This window comes from Mytilus californianus, unplaced genomic scaffold (genome assembly GCF_021869535.1).
Source record: "Mytilus californianus isolate M0D057914Y unplaced genomic scaffold, xbMytCali1.0.p SCAF_7, whole genome shotgun sequence".
NCBI classification, from domain to species: Eukaryota; Metazoa; Mollusca; class Bivalvia; order Mytilida; family Mytilidae; genus Mytilus; species Mytilus californianus.
The window spans coordinates 42,140,001-42,162,422 of NW_026262723.1; the positions used below are offsets into that span (position 1 = coordinate 42,140,001).

General features: G+C 31.9%; 1 protein-coding gene across 1 annotated transcript in view; it reads left to right on the top strand.

Moving 5' to 3' along the window:
• The window catches only part of LOC127709465 (TBC1 domain family member 16-like), a 56,982-nt gene that overhangs the window by 28,843 nt on the left and 5,717 nt on the right, over positions 1–22,422 (top strand). The window contains exons 3-7 of the mRNA XM_052215048.1: positions 1,457–1,695; positions 2,652–4,014; positions 5,474–5,640; positions 17,320–17,484; positions 20,362–20,510. Of these exons, the coding sequence (XP_052071008.1) occupies positions 1,492–1,695; positions 2,652–4,014; positions 5,474–5,640; positions 17,320–17,484; positions 20,362–20,510 (2,048 nt within the window). The 5' untranslated portion in view covers positions 1,457–1,491. The remainder of the gene's footprint in view (positions 1–1,456; positions 1,696–2,651; positions 4,015–5,473; positions 5,641–17,319; positions 17,485–20,361; positions 20,511–22,422) is intronic.

Here is a 22,422-nt window from a genome sequence, read left to right on the forward strand (position 1 = left end):
TCTGGTATTTTCTAAAACATTTACATTAAGGCTTTCTAACACTTTCTAATGACAGCATAAGGGACTTTAACCTTGATGTTTTAAGCATTTAATTTAATGCATAAGCTGTAAGTTCACTGTTGAAATGGGAGATAACTCTTGCAAAGGAGTAATAAATTTTATAGCTGGTCAGAAGAAATTCATTGATAACATGTCACAGTCATGTTTAAAAGATACGTTCAATTTTAAGAAGTATTTACTAGCTATATCATACTATTTATGGATATACAGTAAAGTTAATGAACAGTAAAATTAAATTTAACTTTTCAGTTGTGTCACCGTGAAATTACTATCTAAGGCATAAAGTCGGTAGAACTTGCGATTTATATTGACATTACCTGGAGCTAAGTAGATTTCTATCAATGATAAATCCATCAGCTTTGTAAAAAAGTAATCAATACAAGAAAAATAAACTTATTTTGTAAGAAAACCTATAACATCGTGTAAGAAGCTTTGGGAATTGATAAAGCAGATACACATATATTTGTATACCTGTATTATATGATGTTAAAGAAAACAGATTTGTGAATTGAATTTATATTTGTTAAAAAAAAAAAGACACTATATATGGAATAGTAACATTTGAATACCTTACAACTGACAACGGTCAAATGTTTAGTAAGGACCTGTATTTAGATGACCTTGAGATCAAACTTTGTCAGAAGGATAAAATGGATGTTTTAAAACTCAATGGGTACGGTAATTGATTTTTATATAATCATATTCCAGATTATAACATTGTTAAAGGTACAAAATGTACTACATTTACATCCAAACCCAGCTTTGCACTTGATTGTATCAGTCATCAGGAGGACATTGCTATCCCCCCATTCTGTCAGATAACCAGTCTGTGCTTTAATTTGAATGCTATACCCCTATTTTTTGACATTTTTGCCTATTATGTCTGTTTGTTTTGTTCACACATTATTGTCAATATAATGGAATTTTATGTGACTGTCATACAAGTGAGAGGTTTAGCTAGCTATAAAACCAGGTTTAATCCAGCATTTTCTACATAAGGAAATGCTTGTACCAAGTCAGGAATATGACAGTTGTTTTCCATTCGTTTGATGTGTTTGAGCTTTTGATTTTGACATTTGATAAGGGACTCCGTTTTTAATTTTCCTTGGAGTTCGGTATTTTTGTAATTTTACTTTTTACATCTTATTGATGTTCTGTTTTAACTACTAATTTTAAATGATGCATAGCAAAACCAGTAATATTTCTTGTAAATAAGCTAGTGTGCATGCATGATGACGTGTATGGGGATTTAGCCCTAGTCTTGAATTACAGAGAATTACTAGAATGAATATTGATTATTAAATGAAAAAAAAAGAAAAGAAAAAAAGACTGAACTCACTTTCATTTTGGATTGATTTTCATTAAATCTTAAATCGATTTTTTTAATTGTTTTCAGATTCAGCATGATAAGATAAAACAGTGACAAGTTTCATGGATCCAGTCATGGCATTCAGTACTATATTTAAGAAGGCTACCAACTTGTTAGGTATAGGTGGAAGTGATTTAAAGCCTCCACCTCTTGATGGAGAAATCATTTATTGTAAGAATAATGTTTGTGTCCACCCACCAGCACCACTGACCATGGACTCAGAACATCATCCTGGCTACCTTAACATTAGATCTCAGATGGATAAGGTAATTTTGTTCAGTGGATTCATTTATTTTTCGTGGGTACCAATTTTTTAGACTGAGGAAACATGTTATAGATATTTGATATTGTTGTTTATCTAAAGTCTGCATACAAGGCTGTAGAACATCTGTACTTCGGTGAACATTTTAATTCTGAGTTCTATACCCACGGAGTCTTAGTAAATTGGTATTCCACAAATATTAATTTGGTTTTGTTTGCAGTTTGGCCCTTAGATGGGTTAGTTAAATCTGTCCAATTTTCTTTTAGATAAGCCGTTAAAACTTTGTGTAGGAAAAATTTCACTGTAAAATGTCAACCTCGAAAATTGCAAAAATTAGACACGCATGAAAATTTCCTAATAAACTGTTGTGCTTATACATGTATAAATAAAGTAAATATGAATGGGAGAAGTTAACAAGACATAAACCCAACAATAAATGTGATTAAAATTGAATTAAGTATAATACAAATAAATCAACAAAGAATTATTTGTTTCATTTTTATGTATCACACTCTGTAAGAGTATATTCATACTAAAAAACATATATGTTGAAAGGTATAAACAACTTTTAGTCTCCGTTCTTCATACATCTTGGCCTATCACTATTTGTCTGCCATTACTGGCCATCACAGTCATTCCCATAAAATTTGACATCATCAGAGAAAATGTCTGACGCAACAATACAAAAGTGATTGTTGTATGACGTCAACAGATTTTGCAGATTCTGAAAAAAACGATTAGGTTTATTTGTGAAGACTGTTATGAAAGAATCAACTGTTTTGATATTTGCAGGCATTTATGCAGTCAGTATTTAAGAGAAGTACCACCACTGTATATATTTATTGATTGAATTTTAGAAAATATTAGTCTTAAACTTTAAACATGTACTCAATATTTTTCGTGTATTTCAGATATGTTTCTTTTTTCATCATTTCCCAAAAAATCTTAATTCTTTTGTAGTCAAAAGGACCAACACTTATTTTAACCTGGATCCCAAATTCAAGTTTGAAGAAAAACCCAAGGAGTATAGAAAACAGTCCAAACAAAACAGATGATACTGCAATAAAGCCTAGCCCACGAAGACAACCACGACCTGAATTTAGCAAGGTCACCACACCATCACCAGTCAGTTCTCCTAGAGGATCTTCAATATCTAGTGATGTTTATGAATATTATTTAGACAGGGGACCAGTAAGGTCAAAGAAAAAACACAGTCTAGATAATTCTAGTGTTAATTCTGAAGTATCTGTTGGATCTCGTGATGAATTTGCCAGCGGAGAAAGCTGGTCTCAATTTGATGAGAGTGGGAGAAAGTTAAGTTTGAGTAGTAAATCACAAACCGATTCAGGACTAGGGCCTGATCATGAAGAAATTGTTCAAAATAATGAAAAAAATTTCAAAGGTGAATATGTGCGAATGAATAAAATTGGTGTAAATGTAAACAATTTACAAACCAGCAAGGGAAACAACTGCAGTTCTGTTAAAAAAACAGAAGTAGAGGAGATGTCTTCTCCTGATACAAGTGATAGTTTGACGGCTGAAGAGCAGCTGGCAGCCATGTTGAATAGAAACAAACTTCATGCAAAAGTGAAAGAAAACAAGATACGACACAAATCAGTCAGTATTGAAATGGAAGGAGACAATATAGTGATTGTGACAGAAGAATTAGAAAAAGACATGATAGTAGATCATGATAAATATAGTGAAGAACATAATATAAACAAGAACGAGAGTAAGTTTGACACAACTAGTAGTTCTAGTATGTCACAATCAACGGACGGGGAAGGAATTAGTCTCAGTTCGGATTCCACTCATCCAAGCCCTTCAGGTGCTCACTACAATCAAATGTTAAATGAACTCAAAGAAAACGTTCATAAAAATGTGACAGAAAATGGTCATTGTGATCATCTGACTGAATCTAGTGACTTAAAATCAAATGATGTCAATTATATCAATGAAAAAATACCTCATAAAAGATCAAAAGTTCCAACGGACTTGAATTATAGAAGAAAAAGCGATGAAGATGCAAAAGAAACTTCAGGAACTACTCCTGATATTTCAGTGACAAGATATAGGACTATGTCAGAATCATCATCTTCAACAACTACATCAGGACCAGACTCGAAACCACTGAGTTTAAGTTCATCACCAGAGAACTATCCATCATTAGATCCCAACTTCATTGAATCTCCATCAAGTTGTGATTCTTCGGTATACTCACATAATTTATCATTCCCAAATAATTCAGTAACTTACTCTCGGAGCAAGGGTCTACGTAAACATGGCAAGGATCAAGTCTGTGGTGTCTTTTCTGTAGATCTTGGTGAGTAATTATTAACAATGGCCAAATTTTTGTAAAATGATAGATTTGTTTGTTTAATCATGTTAATGCAGTTTTATGATTATGGATGTTAATTATCTTGATGGAGGAAACTGGAGAGCCAACGGTTATCCACTGACTTTCAGATACTGATTTGTGAAGAGCAACTTGCTATTTTTGCAAGTGTGATCGAATAGAATATGTTTGTTTCTGCTCATCCCTGCAGAGAAAAATGAAATCTCTTGGTAAAAGAATTTTTGACTTCATAAAATTTTTTTTTGGTGGCAGTTATATGTGTGTGTTTGTTGAAATCATGTATTTTGCATATTGCAAATTGTTTTTGGTCATGTCTCTGAACTGATGTAATGCATTGCCCCAATTTGGCTGTTTGAGAATAAAGATATAGACATGATAGATGTGCATTGTCACAAAAAATGGTGTTCCACCTTATATTTGTTAAGCAATTATCTGAAGGTCTTGGTTTTGTTTTTATCTAAAATGATAAAAATCCAGTGTAAAAAAAATACATGTACAGCAAAAATCACAGATGAAAAAAGCATTTCTAATACATTCTTGGCACCACAATTCAGATAACAGTATACATGTATATATTCAGCATTGGGTCTTTACTAAACCAGCTTTTTTTTAACAAATTTGATGCCGCTGAATGTTCATGCAGTCACTACAATTGTTGGACTTCAAGAAATTTCATGTCCTTCTAAACAGAATTATTTCGATCAACAGATCAATTCAGTTTTACAATACCATTTAAGAGGCTGCTTTTTCTGTTACAAAATTAAACCTTAACTGCGACTGTGTATACCTAATCTAAATTATACTACTGGAACTAAGATATATAATATTAGTTACATAGTGTGCTAGTGACCTAATACGGTATATATGGGGGTCAGTAAATTCCATATAGGGTGAGAGCGACCCCATATATACCATATTAGATCACTAGCACACTATGTAACGAATTTATCTTACCGACTATCTTAACGTGTGAAATTTAGACTAGTGACCTATCAAATGAGCAAGTCTTCAATACTGTTAGCATTAAGAAACTACTTCCATTGATCCTACAAAAACAGATACCAACAATAACAACTTGTTAGGTTTAAATGTGTTTTATGAATTAATTTCAATCTTAATCATCACTTTCTTCGTCTGTTGAAACCTTTACGATTTTTTCTCAGTACCGTTTTGTTTTTATAAAGGGACGTAACACCACTACTAACCGTCTATGAAATAAGCCCCACCTCCCTACTACCTTATAAGGAATATAAAGGGACGTAACACCACTACTAACCGTGTATGAGATAAGCCCCGCCTCCCTACTAACCTAATATGAAATATACATGGTCTCCACGAGGGCGCTTTTAACCAATCACATTCCTAGAAACATGAGAAATGTATAGGAGGTAAGATAAAATATCTTCCAAGATTTCTATATTTTCAGGTCAGATGCGATCATTACGATTGTTTTACAGTGATCCAGAATGCACTAAAGGACAAGTAGTGATAGCTAGTCGTGAGAGTCAGTATAAAATCTTACATTTCCATACAGGGGGACTAGATAAACTGGCAGAAATATTCAAAGATTGGAATCTGTTTGCTCAGGATCAAGTACGTATAACTATTTATCTCTATTAAAGAGAGCTGTATCATTCAATATGGTTCTGAAAAAAAAATCTTGAAGTAAGCACAAATCTATTATCAATTTACCTATACTGTGGGCATTTTAAAGGTTGACATAGTAAAGACACTTGTAGTGGTCCCCAACTGACCCAAGGCTTTGAGAAATCAACCGGACATTTGGTCCAGTAAACCATTCTCCTTAACTGGACCAGACTCTTTTTACAGGACATTTACATATATGATTTGGACAAAATTCAAAATTTTACTGGTCATTTGGTCCAGTAATGCATATCACTTAACTGGACCAAACCAATTTTTTACTGGTCTTTGCCAAATGTCTGGCGACCTTGGGAATGACTGCACTTGTCTATTGTCAAATTCTGTACGTTTACCTCTTCACTCTTTTTTTTATTTGTGAAATTGTGTGGATGTCTAAATTACATATATATGTCAATTTCTCCTTTTATTCATATAATGTATTTATTACCTATTATATCATGTAGAATTTTGCTTCTACCTTAAACTTTACTGACTAGACTAAAGTAAAATGGGAAAGTTTGCGTGTTCCTGGTTCTTTTTTCCATAAAACTGTACTGAAGAAAAGTTATACTGGTTTATTCATTTTGATTGCAATATTTGAATTTTTTTAGTCCCTGTGGGTTTACCAAGTATAAATAATAGCCCAACTGGAATTGCCCAATGAGCATTTTAAAGAAACTAGATAAAGACCTTTTCTATATACATTTGGGTAATTGGACAAATTTCTCTCACATCCACTTTGTTTATATTAAGGACAAAGGAGTCAATTGGGAACATGCTTAGAAATAATATTTTGAAAATTACTCCATAACTGTAGAAGAAAGATGTTCAAAATTACATCACATGCTGACATGTTAGAAATTGTAAAGATAATTTGACTTTTGGTAGAAACTACAAAATACTCCCTATGGAGAATAATTGACTTGTCAGAGAAGAGGTTTAATGTAAATGAAAATGACTGTTTGGTTCTTCAATAAAACACAGATGATATATAATGATGATTTACCTCTTGTTATAGCAGCGGTAATACGGTTACTGGTCGTAGATGATAGAACATCATTTGATCAATAAACTATAATTTCTTAATCATGTTTATTCTGTTTTCTACCAATTATCAGTAGGTGTAGTACATGTATATAGAATTCTTAACTGTTGGAAATTTTTACAATTCCTGGTATTTTGAGCAAGCATCTTTTAGACATGAATAAAAGAGAAAAGGGTATACATCAAATAGACAGCAACTCAACAACAAAAAAACAAATAAAACCATATAGACATCCAAAGGGTATCTGTCCCCTTAGTCTGGATAGATTTTGAATGACCTTCTGCTCAAAATTTTCCAAAGACAAGAACTATCTGAAGACATCATTTGACATGGTTCCTGACTTATGACAGGCACCTAAAGGTCAATATACAGTTACCTACAGTCTTCAACATAAACAAGTGTCGATACAATATGTCAATCTTAAAATCTCTGCATGTCTGAAAAATTGTGAATAATTTAACAAACTATACTAGATCATGATCAGCTGCCATTTAAACAAAATTCTCCAAAGGAGTCATACATCAAAATACATGTGTATAATACAAGAGAATCACTGATGTGGTTACTTACTTTGGACATCAGAATACATGTGTATAATACAAGAGAATCACCGATGTGGTTACTTACTTTGGACATCAGAATACATGTGTATAATACAAGAGAATCACTGATGTGGTTACTTAATTACTTTGGACATCAGAATACATGTGTATAATACAAGAGAATCACCGATGTGGTTACTTACTTTGGACATCAGAATACATGTGTATAATACAAGAGAATCACTGATGTGGTTACTTACTTTGGACATCAGAATACATGTGTATAATACAAGAGAATCACCGATGTGGTTACTTACTTTGGACATCAGAATACATGTGTATAATACAAGAGAATCACTGATGTGGTTACTTACTTTGGACATCAGAATACATGTGTATAATACAAGAGAATCACTGATGTGGTTACTTACTTTGGACAAGGACCATAAATATTAGGTGGATTTAAATTAATTTTTTTGGCATGTTTCAAGATTTAATTTGTTAAAATATCATTTTTATCGAGCCTGCAACATTTTGTCGTGGAAGTGAGACATAGCAATCCTACATTCGATTGACATCATTAAATTTGTTAAACCTTCATGGAATGTTTTGAAACTTTGAAATAAGCTTCTTCAAGATCAAGTTATTGAAGTTATAGCATCTGAAAAAAAAGTAAAAATTTAGTATATTTCCTATAATTTTTTTTATATGACTTGTGAAAGGACTTAGTTTATGCATGACAATCAACAATACACTTTAAGGATGTTCGCTCCTCTTGCTTTTGGATTTTAGTCAGATATTGGAATCCTTTGGTTTTATCCATGTAGTGTCATTAAAAATTTAGCCCGCTAACCCCTACTTTTTTTTTCATAATTTATTACATATAGTTTAAAAAGCCATATTTGAAAATCTTATAAAATCTTTGTTATTTTTCATAGTTTTATAGGTTATTTTTAAACAGAGTAGCGAACATCCTTAACATTGACAGCAGCAGTTGATGCACAGATGCAAGACACAGGGTTATGCGGAACTCTTGGCAAATTTTAAATTTTTAAATAATGTTGGTTTTGTGGGATTCAGGCCATAATCTTGCCGGCGAAATGACGATTTAAGTCGCCAAAGAATTTTGAAAATCGCTAAATCTCGCCAGCCGACTGACTTCATGGTGAAGTCTAATCGCTATGAAAATTGGTAAAAGGGAGACAACTTGTGAATTACAAGTCTCCCAGGTAAAAAAAATGGCGACTGACAAAGAAAATCGAGATTTTCGACACGACCCAGGACTAATACTGTCGACGATCAAATTAAATAAATACAACGGCGACTTTGAACATCCTCGGATATAACATTCAAAACTATTCAAACGGACAACTGTTAAAGTTATCATTTTACGATGATTTTTATCGGAGGATGTTGCGTAATCACTCAGCTGATTTGTTTTATTTTTATTTATTACGAGTCGATCAAATTGTACTATTCGGTAGGTTAAGGGTGGGAATTAACGGTAGATTTATTATATTCATTGAATAAAAATTGAAATATAAAAGGTAGAAAGACAGCTGATAGATAATGTGATTGCAACCGTACGACACTCGACCAGCTGTGATCAGCAGTGGATTTTTTTTCACGACCATTTCGTTGATAGGGAAGTTATCTTGAAAAAATGATAGAAATTAGTTGTTTATCGGTTAATTAATATGCGATTGACAGATATTTTCATTTATAGGCTTACAATCTTTAACAAGAATCTCAATTTACAACTACATGTAACATGATGTCCTGGACATTCAATAATGTTTTACAAATAATGACAAGTGGTGATATAAATTAAATTCCCAGTCATGTGAAATTCTTCAGGTAAACTGGGAGTCATATTTTTCTGGACATTTAAAAATAAATTGAGGCAGATGCACATGAATTTAATGCATCATAATATTACTAGGCTACTCCCTCGAGACTCCTTCATGTCCCAAGCAACAAATTTTATTTAAACTTTAAATTCAAGTTGACAGTACAAATGGTATCAATGAATAAATAACAACTATATTGTCTAAACCTTTTTATTAAGAACTTTCTTTATATACATTTTGTACAATAACATGAAAAAAACTGTAAGTATATTTTTTATTGCATATAAAACAATTTCCTTAGTGATAAGCACGAGAACACTATGCAACCGAAACGGTAATGGAATCTCACTTCTCCATTCTCTCTCATGGAAGGAGAAGTCACTTCTCCCTCTCCAAAATCCTAGATTAGGCCCTGGGATTAAGCATTTTATGACAATATTTCTTGCACAGTTGATTGCATTTAATTAAGATGTTCACAATGCATGGTTTAAGCACATCAAATTGAACTCAGATACAGCTTAATCCGTCCGGTAACTTTACTTGAAAATTTCATAATCAGTAATAATGAATCTGTAATACAACAAATTCTATAATGATTTATAGCTGGTTGTATATGTGATAATATAGTTACTGATAGTTATAAATGATAGAGTTTCACTTAATCAATAAACTATAATTTCTTATTACAGTTTCCTGCTATAAATAATCTGGCTTATATATTGTGAAGTAATGCTTACTTTGATAAGTCCGACAGGAAATTTTTTAACATTAAAAGTTTTGAAAATTTGATGTATAACATGAGGGTCTGGATGGGGTTTACAGAATAGAGAATAATGGGCCAAATCTACAGAAAAATGGACTCAATAAGAAAAAGAGGGCAAAAAAATATACAATAGAGAATAATGGGGTGCTTAAAAACAAAGAAGAGAGAAAAATGACCTTAAAAAAAAGGAATACAGAAATGTAGACCCCATTCCGACCCTATGATACATTAATTCAAATCAATTAATAGACCTTATTGCAGGCTAATATGCATCTAGTACTTACCCCTTTTTATGCCCCACGGTAGGCAAAGGGGGCGTTAAGTGTTACCCTTGCCTGTCCTTCCAATTTTTATTTCCGCACTTTAACTTAAGTTTGCCTCATGCAGATTTTATGAAACTCATACACAATGCTAACACGAAGACAGAGCTCAAATTGGGGTTGTTAGTCATTAACCATTCTAGAATTATGCCCCTTTTTAACTTGGAAAAATTGCAATGCTTGAGAGGGGGCATTCGTGTCCTCAGACACATTCTTCTTTTATTTTCATCTTATTAAAATCTCTTATGAAAGCAGTACCATTTACCGCTATATATTTTGGTTTGCCTTTTTTTCTAAAGAAATGTTTCAATTTTGTATCTCATTTGGAGAAAACTTTCCAATTGGAACCATTTATTGTGTGTTTAGAAATGTTTATGATTCATTGATTATAAGGTTTTGAGCGTGTTTTAATATTTTATGAGGTAATTCTTAAGTTACAATAGTAGTCTATTTTTTGTTATCTAAACGATCAACAAATTTCCCAATAGAAATGTTACTCTGTTTGTTCACAACAATCTCCACATGCATGCTAACAATTAAACTATAGTTTTTGTTGTTGATACCAGAGTGTCTCTCTCTCATAGAATATCAATAATAAGAACGAAAAAAAAAGAAATTTTATGAGGATGCAGCAGAACCATTATTGCTACTGTAAATGAATCACAAATTAATATCCACCACTCCACAAGCATTTCATTTATACTTTATTGGGCATCAATACTAGAGATTGGTTGACATTCACAAAAAATCAATTTTTTGCAATAGAATCGTCACATTATAAATGATATGAAAACATCGTAAATTTTTATAAATTTCATTGTGTTAATTATCTTAATTTCCTGTTTAACAAATTACATTGATAGTAGTGTTGCGGAAATTCTGTTTCGTTAACTCTTTCATGATTTATTCATGCTCAAATGTATTTTGGTGCCATCAAAATAATACAAAAAGATTAAGATACGACATCAATTGTAATTTTCCAGTAATATATATAGGTGAAACTGTTAATATTACATTGTAACTGCAACAATATTGATGATGGATGTGTTTACTAGATTATTAGCAAACACAAGATTATTAAGGTTATTTTCAACCAATATCTAATATTTCTCAATAATGTGTAAGAAAACTGTTTTTGTCACAATGTATATGATATATAATAAATCATTAATTTGAATCTGCAGTGTAGATAGGGCAAATATAATTCATGCTGTCTTTTGTTCATGTTATACACACAATACAGTACTGCTATGTGACACTCTTCATGGCATTGAGGGTCTCAGTGGCCGAGTGGTCTAAATTAGTTCATAAACTGTACCACTAGCCTGTCAATACTTAGGTTGCGAGTTTGAACCCAGCACATGGCTGGTGTGTTAGACTCCAATCTTAATTGGCTATGATTGTTAGTTTTCCTGCCAAAGGTCGAAGGTCGTGGATCTCTCTAGGCTTTCCAACTTTCTCTGTCAATAAAAACTGATCGTCATGATATAGCCAAAAGTGCTAAAGTGGCGTTAAACACCAGCAATCAATCAATCATGGCATTAGCTAGACTTGGAACCATTTAATATTTGATAGAGAAAGAAAGATTTTTAAGGCATCTTGAAATTATAAATTTTAAGGTTTAATTCATATGTTTACCTACATGATCCCTGCAGGTACATGTATATGATATTTTAGTTTTCTTTATGGTTAGCTAAAACTGACTTTCTTTTTACCATTGCATTATAAACCCCTAGCACTACTAAAAGTTGTATGCAAATTGGAACATTTTTTGTCTCATCCACATTGAAGTTGCTGTAGCAAAACTTTGGAGGTTTAGCTATCTATAAAACCAGGTTAAACCCACCATTTTCTTTGGAAAATGCCTGTACCAAGTCTTTCCGTTAGTTGATAAAGTCTAACTTTTGGTTATGTCAGTTTTTATTGACTTATGGAACTCTTTGAATATACCTTAGACTTCAGCATTTTTGTTAATACTTTTTTTGTGTGCTGTTTCAGGAGATAACAGTGGTGTCAATGACTGTTAAAATCTGTGAAGAAGTCAGTTTAACTAACACCATTAAGTTGTATTAAAGATTGGCACCGCCCAATTCCATAAAATTACATACCTGCGATACATATCTCAGTGTCAAAAGTGTATTTATTTGTCCCCTGCGTGATGTGTTGAAGGGGACATAAAAAGACTGGGTGTCTGTCTGTCGGTCCTTCTGTCTTGTCTTGTTAGTGCTCTCATGTGTACAATTCTTTCCAGATCATTATTAAACTTATGTATCATAGATTTATATTAGCAATGTCTCAGACAAATTTGAAAATCATTTGATTTCTAGTGAAAAATTATCTCAGTGTCAATGCAATCATACCACATCTTCCTTTCTATATTTATTTTGAATTTTACAGCACAAAAGAGTGAGTATTTGTATAACCCCTGTACTAAAGATAAAGGTGTAAAGGGAGATAATTAGACGTTTTAACTTTTTTATGGTTGTTGAATTTTTATAATTTTTAGTTTTGTTAAAACATGCAGTCATAATTACTCAGAAAAATGTTAAATTTGAAATCATTAACTTCTATTTTTGTCTTCCTCTTTAGATCTTATTATGACTGTGTCTTTAATTTGAGGGGGAAAAAAATCTTAGACATATTTGTAAGCAATTGATTAAGACTGCATGCAAGTTTGTTAAGTGTCCATATTTATTTTCTGTTGTTTTCGTGTTGATTTTAAGGCTATTTTATTGTTAGGAAGTGGAATAGTTTTGGAACCAGAAGTATTTATATAGCTACGTTGTCAGCAGCTCATATTTTCATGTTTTATACCCCCAATTATAAAGTGGATTGTATCTTAGCATCCTTCTTGCCTGTCCATTCAAGTTATGCCATTCAAAAAAGATACTGACATTTTTGTCAATCTTAACTGTCCCAGTGTAAAATTCAACTCATGTAATGGATGAAAATTTAATCAGATCATGCAGTTTCAAACAAAATAAAATTGAGAATGGAAATGGGGAATGTGTCAAAGAGACAACAACCCGACCAAAGAGCAGAAAACAGCCGAAGGCCACCAAATATGAAAAGAAGTTACAAATAGAAATTCTCTGAATTTTTTTTTCCTTTCATATGACTATACTGGTAATTTGTCAATAAAAAAGCCGTACTCTCTTACGCCAAATGAGTCTTCATATTGAAAATGTATGAAAAAAACCCTTATTAAAATAATCGGGATTTCCAAATATTTTTCACTGATTTGGATTCATGCGATTACACTTTTCCTTTCCCTTGGGAGCTATATATCGAAGTATGATGAATATAAGTGACTGCTGACAACAATCATGAATAGGATCATAGGGTTTTATGGTTTATTGATATATAGCTGTCATTTTATAGTTTGGTTCCATATATCATCAGCTAAACTGAGACATTAGATTCACCGGTTAATCCATTGTTTATGTATATATAACATTTGGACATATATAAAGCCATGTAATATATAACAAAATAAAACATTGTAATATAAGATTTTAGCCAAATATAACCGTTTTTATTCTGTAAGTGAGAACTAATTGACATATATAATCTATGTATACTACTTATATCTATGTATGTCAGACACAAAAATATTATACAAGAAGATAAAAAGGTGGGCAAAAAAAAAATCAGGTTGGAGAGGGATAGACAAAACCATGGCCAAAAGAAAAAAGATGTGAAAAGACAAACAGTAGGAAAAAGAGAAAACTGAAGTTTAAACAATATGAACCAAACCCAAAAAAACTGGGGTGAACTTAGGTGTTTTGGAAGGGTTTTTAAAGCAGTTCCCTCTTGGTCTGTTTTGTCAAAATGTTTGCATGTGTGTTGCATTATCAATTAAAATGATAAAAAAAAAAAAACCATATCTCAATTCATAATGATTGATACGAAAATTTAAAGCTGGCTACCATGTAGGTGATAGGTATTATATTATGGTACCATATGTAAAAATGGAATATGAAAGCTGTTTATTTCCATTCATGATGATATGAACTTCTTCAACAGATATATATACAAAATTAAGGTTTTTATACAGATTTTGCAGACTATTTATTATTCTTATTTTTTTGGTGGGTCAAAAACATAAATAAATTGTAAAAAAAAGGGCTCAGATCAAGAGTAAACCACTGTTATGATATTGGCAATGACATATTTTGATTTGTCTGTGAAATAAATTACAGATAATTAATAATAATATTAAATGTAAATTTTTCACTGCATGTCGAGGTAGTGCTAAGTAAGTTTCCATTGTCAACTATGTTCAAGCTGCAATACTTCAGCATTTTTAAAACTCCCATGTGAGCTTTTGCTATCCCTTTACATGTGTTGTTCTTTGGTATGTCCATTCATTGTCATCCAAATACAATGCAAAATCTGTTTGGAATGTCAGCTTCAGTCATTATGTTGATTGCCTGTTGGTAATTTTATGTTCTTTATTGCAAAGTTTTACTTGTCATAAGGGATAAGTATTATATTATTCCAATGTTAGTAAACCACTTGGATTTGAACAGCATTTTTTTATCACACCTTCCTAATGTCTAATAAAAATGCTAAGATTGGACAATATATATATATTTGTTGTGAAGACTTAAAAGATGTATAGATTTTGTCATTAGTGGAACTGAAAATAATACTATTATTGGAATGACAATTCTTTTGATACAGTTTTGACACTGATTTCCCTGGGAAATTTATGATGTTTCTGTTGATACAGTTTTGACACTGATTTCCCGGAGAAATTTATCGGAAAAGGTTAATGATAACAATTTAGTCGTAACATCTATGTAAATTGCGTGACTTTTCTGAAAATGTTTCGTTGTTGTTTCCAATTTGTCAGCGTAAAGACGGCAGTCAAAGCTCCTTTGTTAATTACATGACTACAAGTAAATTTTCTTGTCATGTTCAATTTGTCAATTGTTCGGTTGTATAGAAGATGGTTGTTGGAAAAAAAATACTTGGATAATTGTATGAAACTGTTGCTTCATTAGGACCAATTGTCAGTTAATTATGGAATTCTTTAATTTTTAAAAGAGTAAATCACCTGAACTTTCCGCTTGTCCTAGAAAATAATTTAACAGTAATTTGTTTTGTTCCTAAGTTCAGTTGCCTTGACATTTTTTCCTGTAAAATATTGACAATATATGAGAAAAAGTAATTAAAAAATCTCATTATGTATGGACAGTAACAATGGATTCAATACATGTCAGTCTGATCATGACAGTTTTACAGGAACTCAACTCCAAGATATCATTAAATGTAATTGGATATCCTGCGTTTATCATGTTTTTCTATTGACATAAGGTCAAGATGCTGAAAGACCCCCACTTAAATTATTGAATTCTATTATTTTGCATTTACCCCAATATCTAACGCCCTCACGGGTGTATCTTCTACGTGAACTTAATTTCCTAGATAACCTGAGATCACCTTTGCTTTATTGGGGGTTAATTTAGTTCATGTTGTTTGGTCTTTATTTTTCTATGTTATGTTTTGTTGTTTGTCTTTTAACATTTTTCATTTTTATGCCCCCATCGTTGCGGAGGGGGCATTAAGTTTTACCCTTGTCCATCCGTACGTCCCAAAATTGGTTTCAGTTCTCTAACTTAAATTTGCCTCAACCAAATGTTATGAAACTTATACACAATGTTTATTACCACAAAACACAGATCAAGTTTGAATTTTGATGGCATCACTTTTTACTGTTCTAGAGTTATGCCCCTTTACAAATCGAAAAATCACTGAATTTTTTGTTTCTTTTCTCTAACTTTAGTTTGTCTCAACAAAATGTTATGAATCTTATACACACTGCTTATTACAACAAAACACAGATCAAGTTCGAGTTTGGGTAGCATCACTTCTACGGTTCTTGGGTTATGTCGTTTTGTAATATTATATGCAAGCGGGGGAATCATCTGTGTCCCATGGACACATTTCCCATTTATTTGCCATGGCATTGTCAGTTTCTCTTTGACTTATGAGTTTGAATATCCCTATCTTCCTCCTGTCTTTTGTAACAGTATATATCAAATAGATATAAGAAGATGTGGTATGAGTGCCAATGAGACAACTCTCCATCCAAGTCAAAATTTATAGAAGTAAACCATTATAGGTCAAAGTACGGTCTTATACTGTGGATTTATTTATTTTCGTTGGTACCAATTTTCGTGGATTGAAGAAAACTTGCATTTTCGTGGATATTTAATTTCGTGGTTTGGGCAAAGTCTGCATAGTTCCTTTAGGAAATTTGTAATTCGTTAAACATTTAAATTCGTGGTTCCCCTGTACCCACGAAATCCACGAAAATTGGTATCCAACGAATATTAATGAATCCACAGTAAGTGAAATATGGATTAACAGGATTTTTTTTTTTTACAAAATATAAGGTATATAATAATAAGGTATATATAAAATAAGGAGATGTGGTATGATTGACAATGAGACAAATATCCACCAAAGTTCAAATGAAGTGGATGTAAGCAATTATAGGAAACCGTACTACCTTCAACAATGAGAAAAACCCATACTGTATAGTCAGCTTAATAATGAAAGGCCCTGACATGAAAAATATGAAACAATTCAATTAAGAAAACTAACGGCATAATTTATAACAAAATAATTAACAAAAAACAAATATGGCAGACTTCAACACACGACAACCACTGAACTACAGGCTCGTGACTTGGGCCACGCACATAAAGAATATATGATTATCTGATTATACAAAGAAAGATGGATTATCTTGAGACTTAATGGCAAAGTTGCAAGTTTTTGTTTTATTGAGGAAAAAGGATTATTGACTCAAGGGGTTAGTTAATCACCAATTGCTAATCCAGGAAGATGAGTGGATGGTTGCTGGGAATCTGTTATTAGATGGCAGCAAGCACATGTTTTGCCTCACTTAAAACCAAATTATGAAACCATGTTTCTAAATACTTTCCTTTGATAGGCTACTATCAACATGCTCAATGCCTGTGCTATCTAATATTTTTTTAATTGTGTGGCTTAAATTCTTGCAATTCTAATGATCTGATTGGCAGTGTCATTGTTATGATAAACGAGTTTTGATTTAGCATATTTATTTTTCCAGAGTAAAGAATCGCGCCCATACAAGCAGTTTTTGATAGTACGACCCCAGCTAACAGATGACCAGTGCCACCCTGAGGAAGGTGTATATAGTATGGTGGACGATGAGATGTGGAAGAGACATATGATTGTAGATGGACAAATAGAGGATAATTATCAGTTAAGAAAGGTACATTTATACTCAACTTCAATATACACTATGGTTAAGGTTCTAATGTCATAATACTAGTTCTGTGTAAAACTTTTTATGCGCCCGCCGTAGCGAAGGGTGCATTAAGTTTTACCCTTGTCCATCTGTACGTCTGTCCGTACGTCCCAAAATTGGTTTCCGCTCTCTAACTTTTGTTTGCCTCAACCAAATGTTATGAAACAAAACACAGTTCAAGTTTGTATTTGGGTAGCGTCATTTTTACCTTTCTCTAGTTAGGACCTGTACAAATGGAAAAATTGCTGAATTTTCCGTTTCCGTTCTCTAACTTACGTTTGCCTCAACCAAATGTTATGAAACTTATACAAAATGCTTATTACCACTAAACTCAGATCAAATACGCATTTGGGTAGCATCACTTTTACTGTTCTTGAGTTATGTCCCTTTATAATGTTATATGCAAGTGGGGGCATCATCTGTTTCCCAATTTATTTTACTTGATCATGGCAGTTTCAGTCAAGAAGTTAGAATAATTTTCTTAAAATGTAAACAAATTTCAAAAAGGTGAATGTATTGGATCATTAAGGATGTAGTCAGGTGAAATTTAAAAAATCTGGAATTCAAAATTGATACTATATATCAAAAGAGCATTAGTTAAGGAACAAAATAAGCTAAAAATATTGATAGGTTATTGAACTCCTTTTCGAAATATTTGATTTAAGAAATGAAAAGGCTGACTTGGACTTTTACCTTATATTTAGAATTGGCATTATTTGGGTCTGAATCATAAGAAAAGAAATCTAGAATCTGCTTAAATTTTTGGTAATGACTTTTATGAGCTATTGAAGTCTTCTGTGATAAGAAAAGTGGGTGATATGGGGCAAAATATTTTTCCCTGTATCGTAGAAAAAACCCAAGGAGTCCAAACATTAGACATGTTCTAAACCTGATATGACTACATTCTTAAGCTCTTGATTTTAAATTATGTTTTTCATAAAGTCTGAATCAATTTAAAAGAAGAAGCAACAGCAATGATCCCTCTGAATCTAAACAATGTGTATGGATAGGGAATAGTTTCCCATGCAATGTTCCGTTTTGAGATAGCATCTTGAAAATCAACTATAATGTGTCTGTCTAGTACAGAGCAGATTGTATTCATACAGGTCATTTGACTGTCAATAGCATGAATAACCATTTGTTTCTTTAAAGATGGTTTGAAGAGATTTACCCAAAAAGTATCTAAAATATATAAACATTGAATATACCTTAACAATTACTTATAATTTGTTATCCTTTATTTGCTCATATTCTCTTGGGTATGCATGTATTTTGTAACATAACAATTGCTATTTAATATTAAGGAGCCATCAAACAATCAGTCTTAATTATATAATAGATATCCTTATGAGGGAGCTTTGATGGTTGGTAATTACCTTTTTGATGTTTTCATTCTTTTTTGCAATTTCTTTAAAAGATATTATGGTAATGTGTCAAAGAAACATCAGTCCAAGACACAAAAGTTTAAGGCTTCTAGAGGTCAACTTAAGGACTTCAACAATAGACAACTGTCAAGCTATAAATTGACTTGAGGGTTGGAAAGTTAGAATAGGAACTACTAAAGGTCTGCCATTTTCACCTAATTTGCTTAAGGTTCCTGTAGAAAGAACCACATAAAGATGGTGTCAGCAATCAAAAGTAACTGTTGTAGTATATTGTAGATAAAGTCCAGTCATTTTTCACATACATTTTACATGTTTTCAGTTTACTTAAGAATATAGAATGCAGTATTTTCACAATTAGAAAACAAATATAAATGAAATTACTTCATATTGCAGTGCTTTTATATAAAGGACTTAATTTACAGCTTTAGCTGATTGAAAATCTATGCTCAGTCTATGAAATTCAATTCTCCAAAGATAGATGGTATAAAGTTTTGTTGTACAGACTGTTAGAAATAAGATAAATAGCCTGGAGAAATGAGATTTTAGCACTTTGATTGAGTCAACAAGTGATACAAACTATTATCTCAAACTTAAACAACAGCAAACAGGAATGTCCAATTTATTCTATTGGAATTCACAGTTATTTGTGAGAATATCACATAAAAGTGTACCCTGAAGGAATAACTTGACAAATTATACAGTCATTGTCTTAAAATTATTGTTGCATTGACACATTGGTTCTGTTTCAAGGCATGTATTCTTAAAAGGTTTATATTCTGTTCTAAGAAAAATATATTTGGTTTCTGATTCATAGCTGTATGTTTTTTTCTTATAATTGATGCTTTGACGACTGTAGAAGGCTAGTGACCGAAATGTCTATTTACTACAATCCCATAATGTATGTTCCCTTTTGGAATTTCTACACAAGAATAATAATTTATGATTTTGGTAAATGGAAGATTTCATGTGTTATGGTCAAAGAAATTTTCGGTGAACCCTTAGGTTTTAGAGCATTTAGGCAAAGACACATGCAATTTTTTTGTTTTTGACCATCAATGCATTCACAGTATGCATGGTATGTGGAAAGCAATGTTATAGTTTCAGTAATATAACTGACCATGTAATTTCTAAAAAGACCAGGAACTTATATTAGGAAGCAATTATAAAAAAAAAAATTCTGTAGTAAATTTTGGATATTTTTTGCAAACTTTGAATACAGCGCATACCGGAATATATTCAACAAAATGTCTACACATGTATTGATTGTCAAATTTTAGTGATGTTCAAAATCTAGATATTCTTTTATCATTTTCATTGTTTCCGGTATTATAATATTTCATTACATTCAACGGTTAGTTATTCTGTAAAACTGATTATTTTGTAGAATAATGGGTACAATTTTCTTCATTATGTTTATATAAATTTGATCATTTATATATTTCTGTAATTTTTTCAGCACATATTCTTTGGAGGTTTAGAACCTAGTCTGAGACATGAAGCTTGGCCTTTCCTTCTCCATTACTATCCTTACGACTCAACATTTGATGAACGAGAGCAAATTAGAAATGACAGATACATAGAATACCAAAATATTAGAAAGCAAAGGTATTGGTTTGTCATCAATTTTCTTAGATATCTGGAAATCCTCTGATTTACTGTGATTCAATTTGATTATTTTCAAGTCAGAGTTCCAATTTTCGTGGTTAGAGGAAAAATTGTATTTTCGTTGATATTTGATTTCGCAGTCTAGCAAAAGTTTATATACATGCCTAAAAAAAAATTTAATTCATGGTTTCCCTATACCTAAGAAATCAACAAAAATTGGTACCTACAATTAATAATGAATCCACAGTATGCATTTTAATAAATAGAGAAAAATTATTTATCATTTTTTGGTGTGGTTTTGATAGGATCTTCATTGTATGGTTATTATCAAATTCAAATTTCAAGGAAGGTTTGTCAAAACTTTTTTTTATGTTGGAGTTATCTGTCTTTTAATCAAATGGTTGGAACATGGGCTATGTTAGCTTGCTCACAAAGCTACTTCCATACACTAATGACATGTAAGTTGAATATCTCAAATCTCAAAAATTATTTAATCGTGTTATGATATCTGAAGGAGTAAACTCAAACAAACATTTAAAAAAGGCTACACTTTTTATACAAAGCACAAAAAAATATAGAAACAAAGCTTTGATTCAAAGTGAAATTTGCATTTGATGTTGATGACAATTAAATCCAGGCCGAGTAAACAATTTCTAATCTGACAGTAACATCTGCTGTTTTTGATTTTGATAGACTGGTGAAAAATGTATTGTATTATTTTGTTATTTACCAGCAATTCTGTCTTCTGCTTCCTTCTCATCAAAAAGATATACTTTCATGTTGAGGCTTTATAATTCTTTGTAGAATTAATTATACTGTACTTCAAACTGAATGATTTATGCTATAAAACACATTCATTTTTCAAATAACATGAATAATCCTGTTTTTAATTAATGATATATAACAATAAAGCATATACATCACTTGTGTTTTGGAAAGAACTATAATATTTCATTTGCAAAGTTTGTCTATTTTAGTAGAATGAAAGAACATCTTTGGAAAAACCAGGCATGAATTACTGGTACTTTCTGTATTTACTATTGTTGTAAAATTTCCGTTAGACAGATACAAATTACAAAACCCACCAATCACTAAAAACTTAAACAAATAGCTTAGGTTAATAATTACAATTTCTCCAATTTTAAACTTTAATGAAGAGTTATTAATTTTCTTGATGAATAATTTAAGGTTTGCTTGTCATCAAACAGAATTCAGTTATGACATAAATTTTACTTGCGTTTCCTTTGTTTCCCTTTGTGATAATGTAACAAAATTTAACCATACCTAATAACATTACACTGGGAGTGCACAAAAGACTGCATTGTAATTTAAATGTAATGATTTTCAAGGTTGTTTTAACACTGTCACAACTTCAAATCCTGAATCATGTAATGAAATAAAACAAGATTTCTTTCGAATTTTGTATGTATATTTTAACAAATTGATTTGATTTGATTTGATTTTTGGTGTTTTAACGCCACTTTTAAGCACCGCTTTTGGGCTATTTCTTGGCGGCCAGTTATTATTGGTGGAGGAAGCAGGAGTGCCCGGAGAAAACCACGACCTTCGATAGGAAAACTGACAATCCTAGTCAATTAAGATTGGAGTCGAGTGCACCCGCACGAGCGGGGTTCGAACTCACAACCTCAGTGTTGACTGGCTAGTGATTACAGTAGTAACTACTTAGACCACTCGGCCACCGAGGCCCCTTAACAAATTGATGCTTTTAAAATAAATGGAAAAATTCCTTTTTGGAATCCAGATAATGGTATTGGAAATTTATAAAATAGTGGCTGTGCAGGATTTACACACATTATACATCATTTAGATAAAAGACCAAGTTCCAGTTCGTATCATTTTTATGCCCCCGACGCAGCGGAGGGGGCATTCAGTGTTACCCTTATTTGTCTGT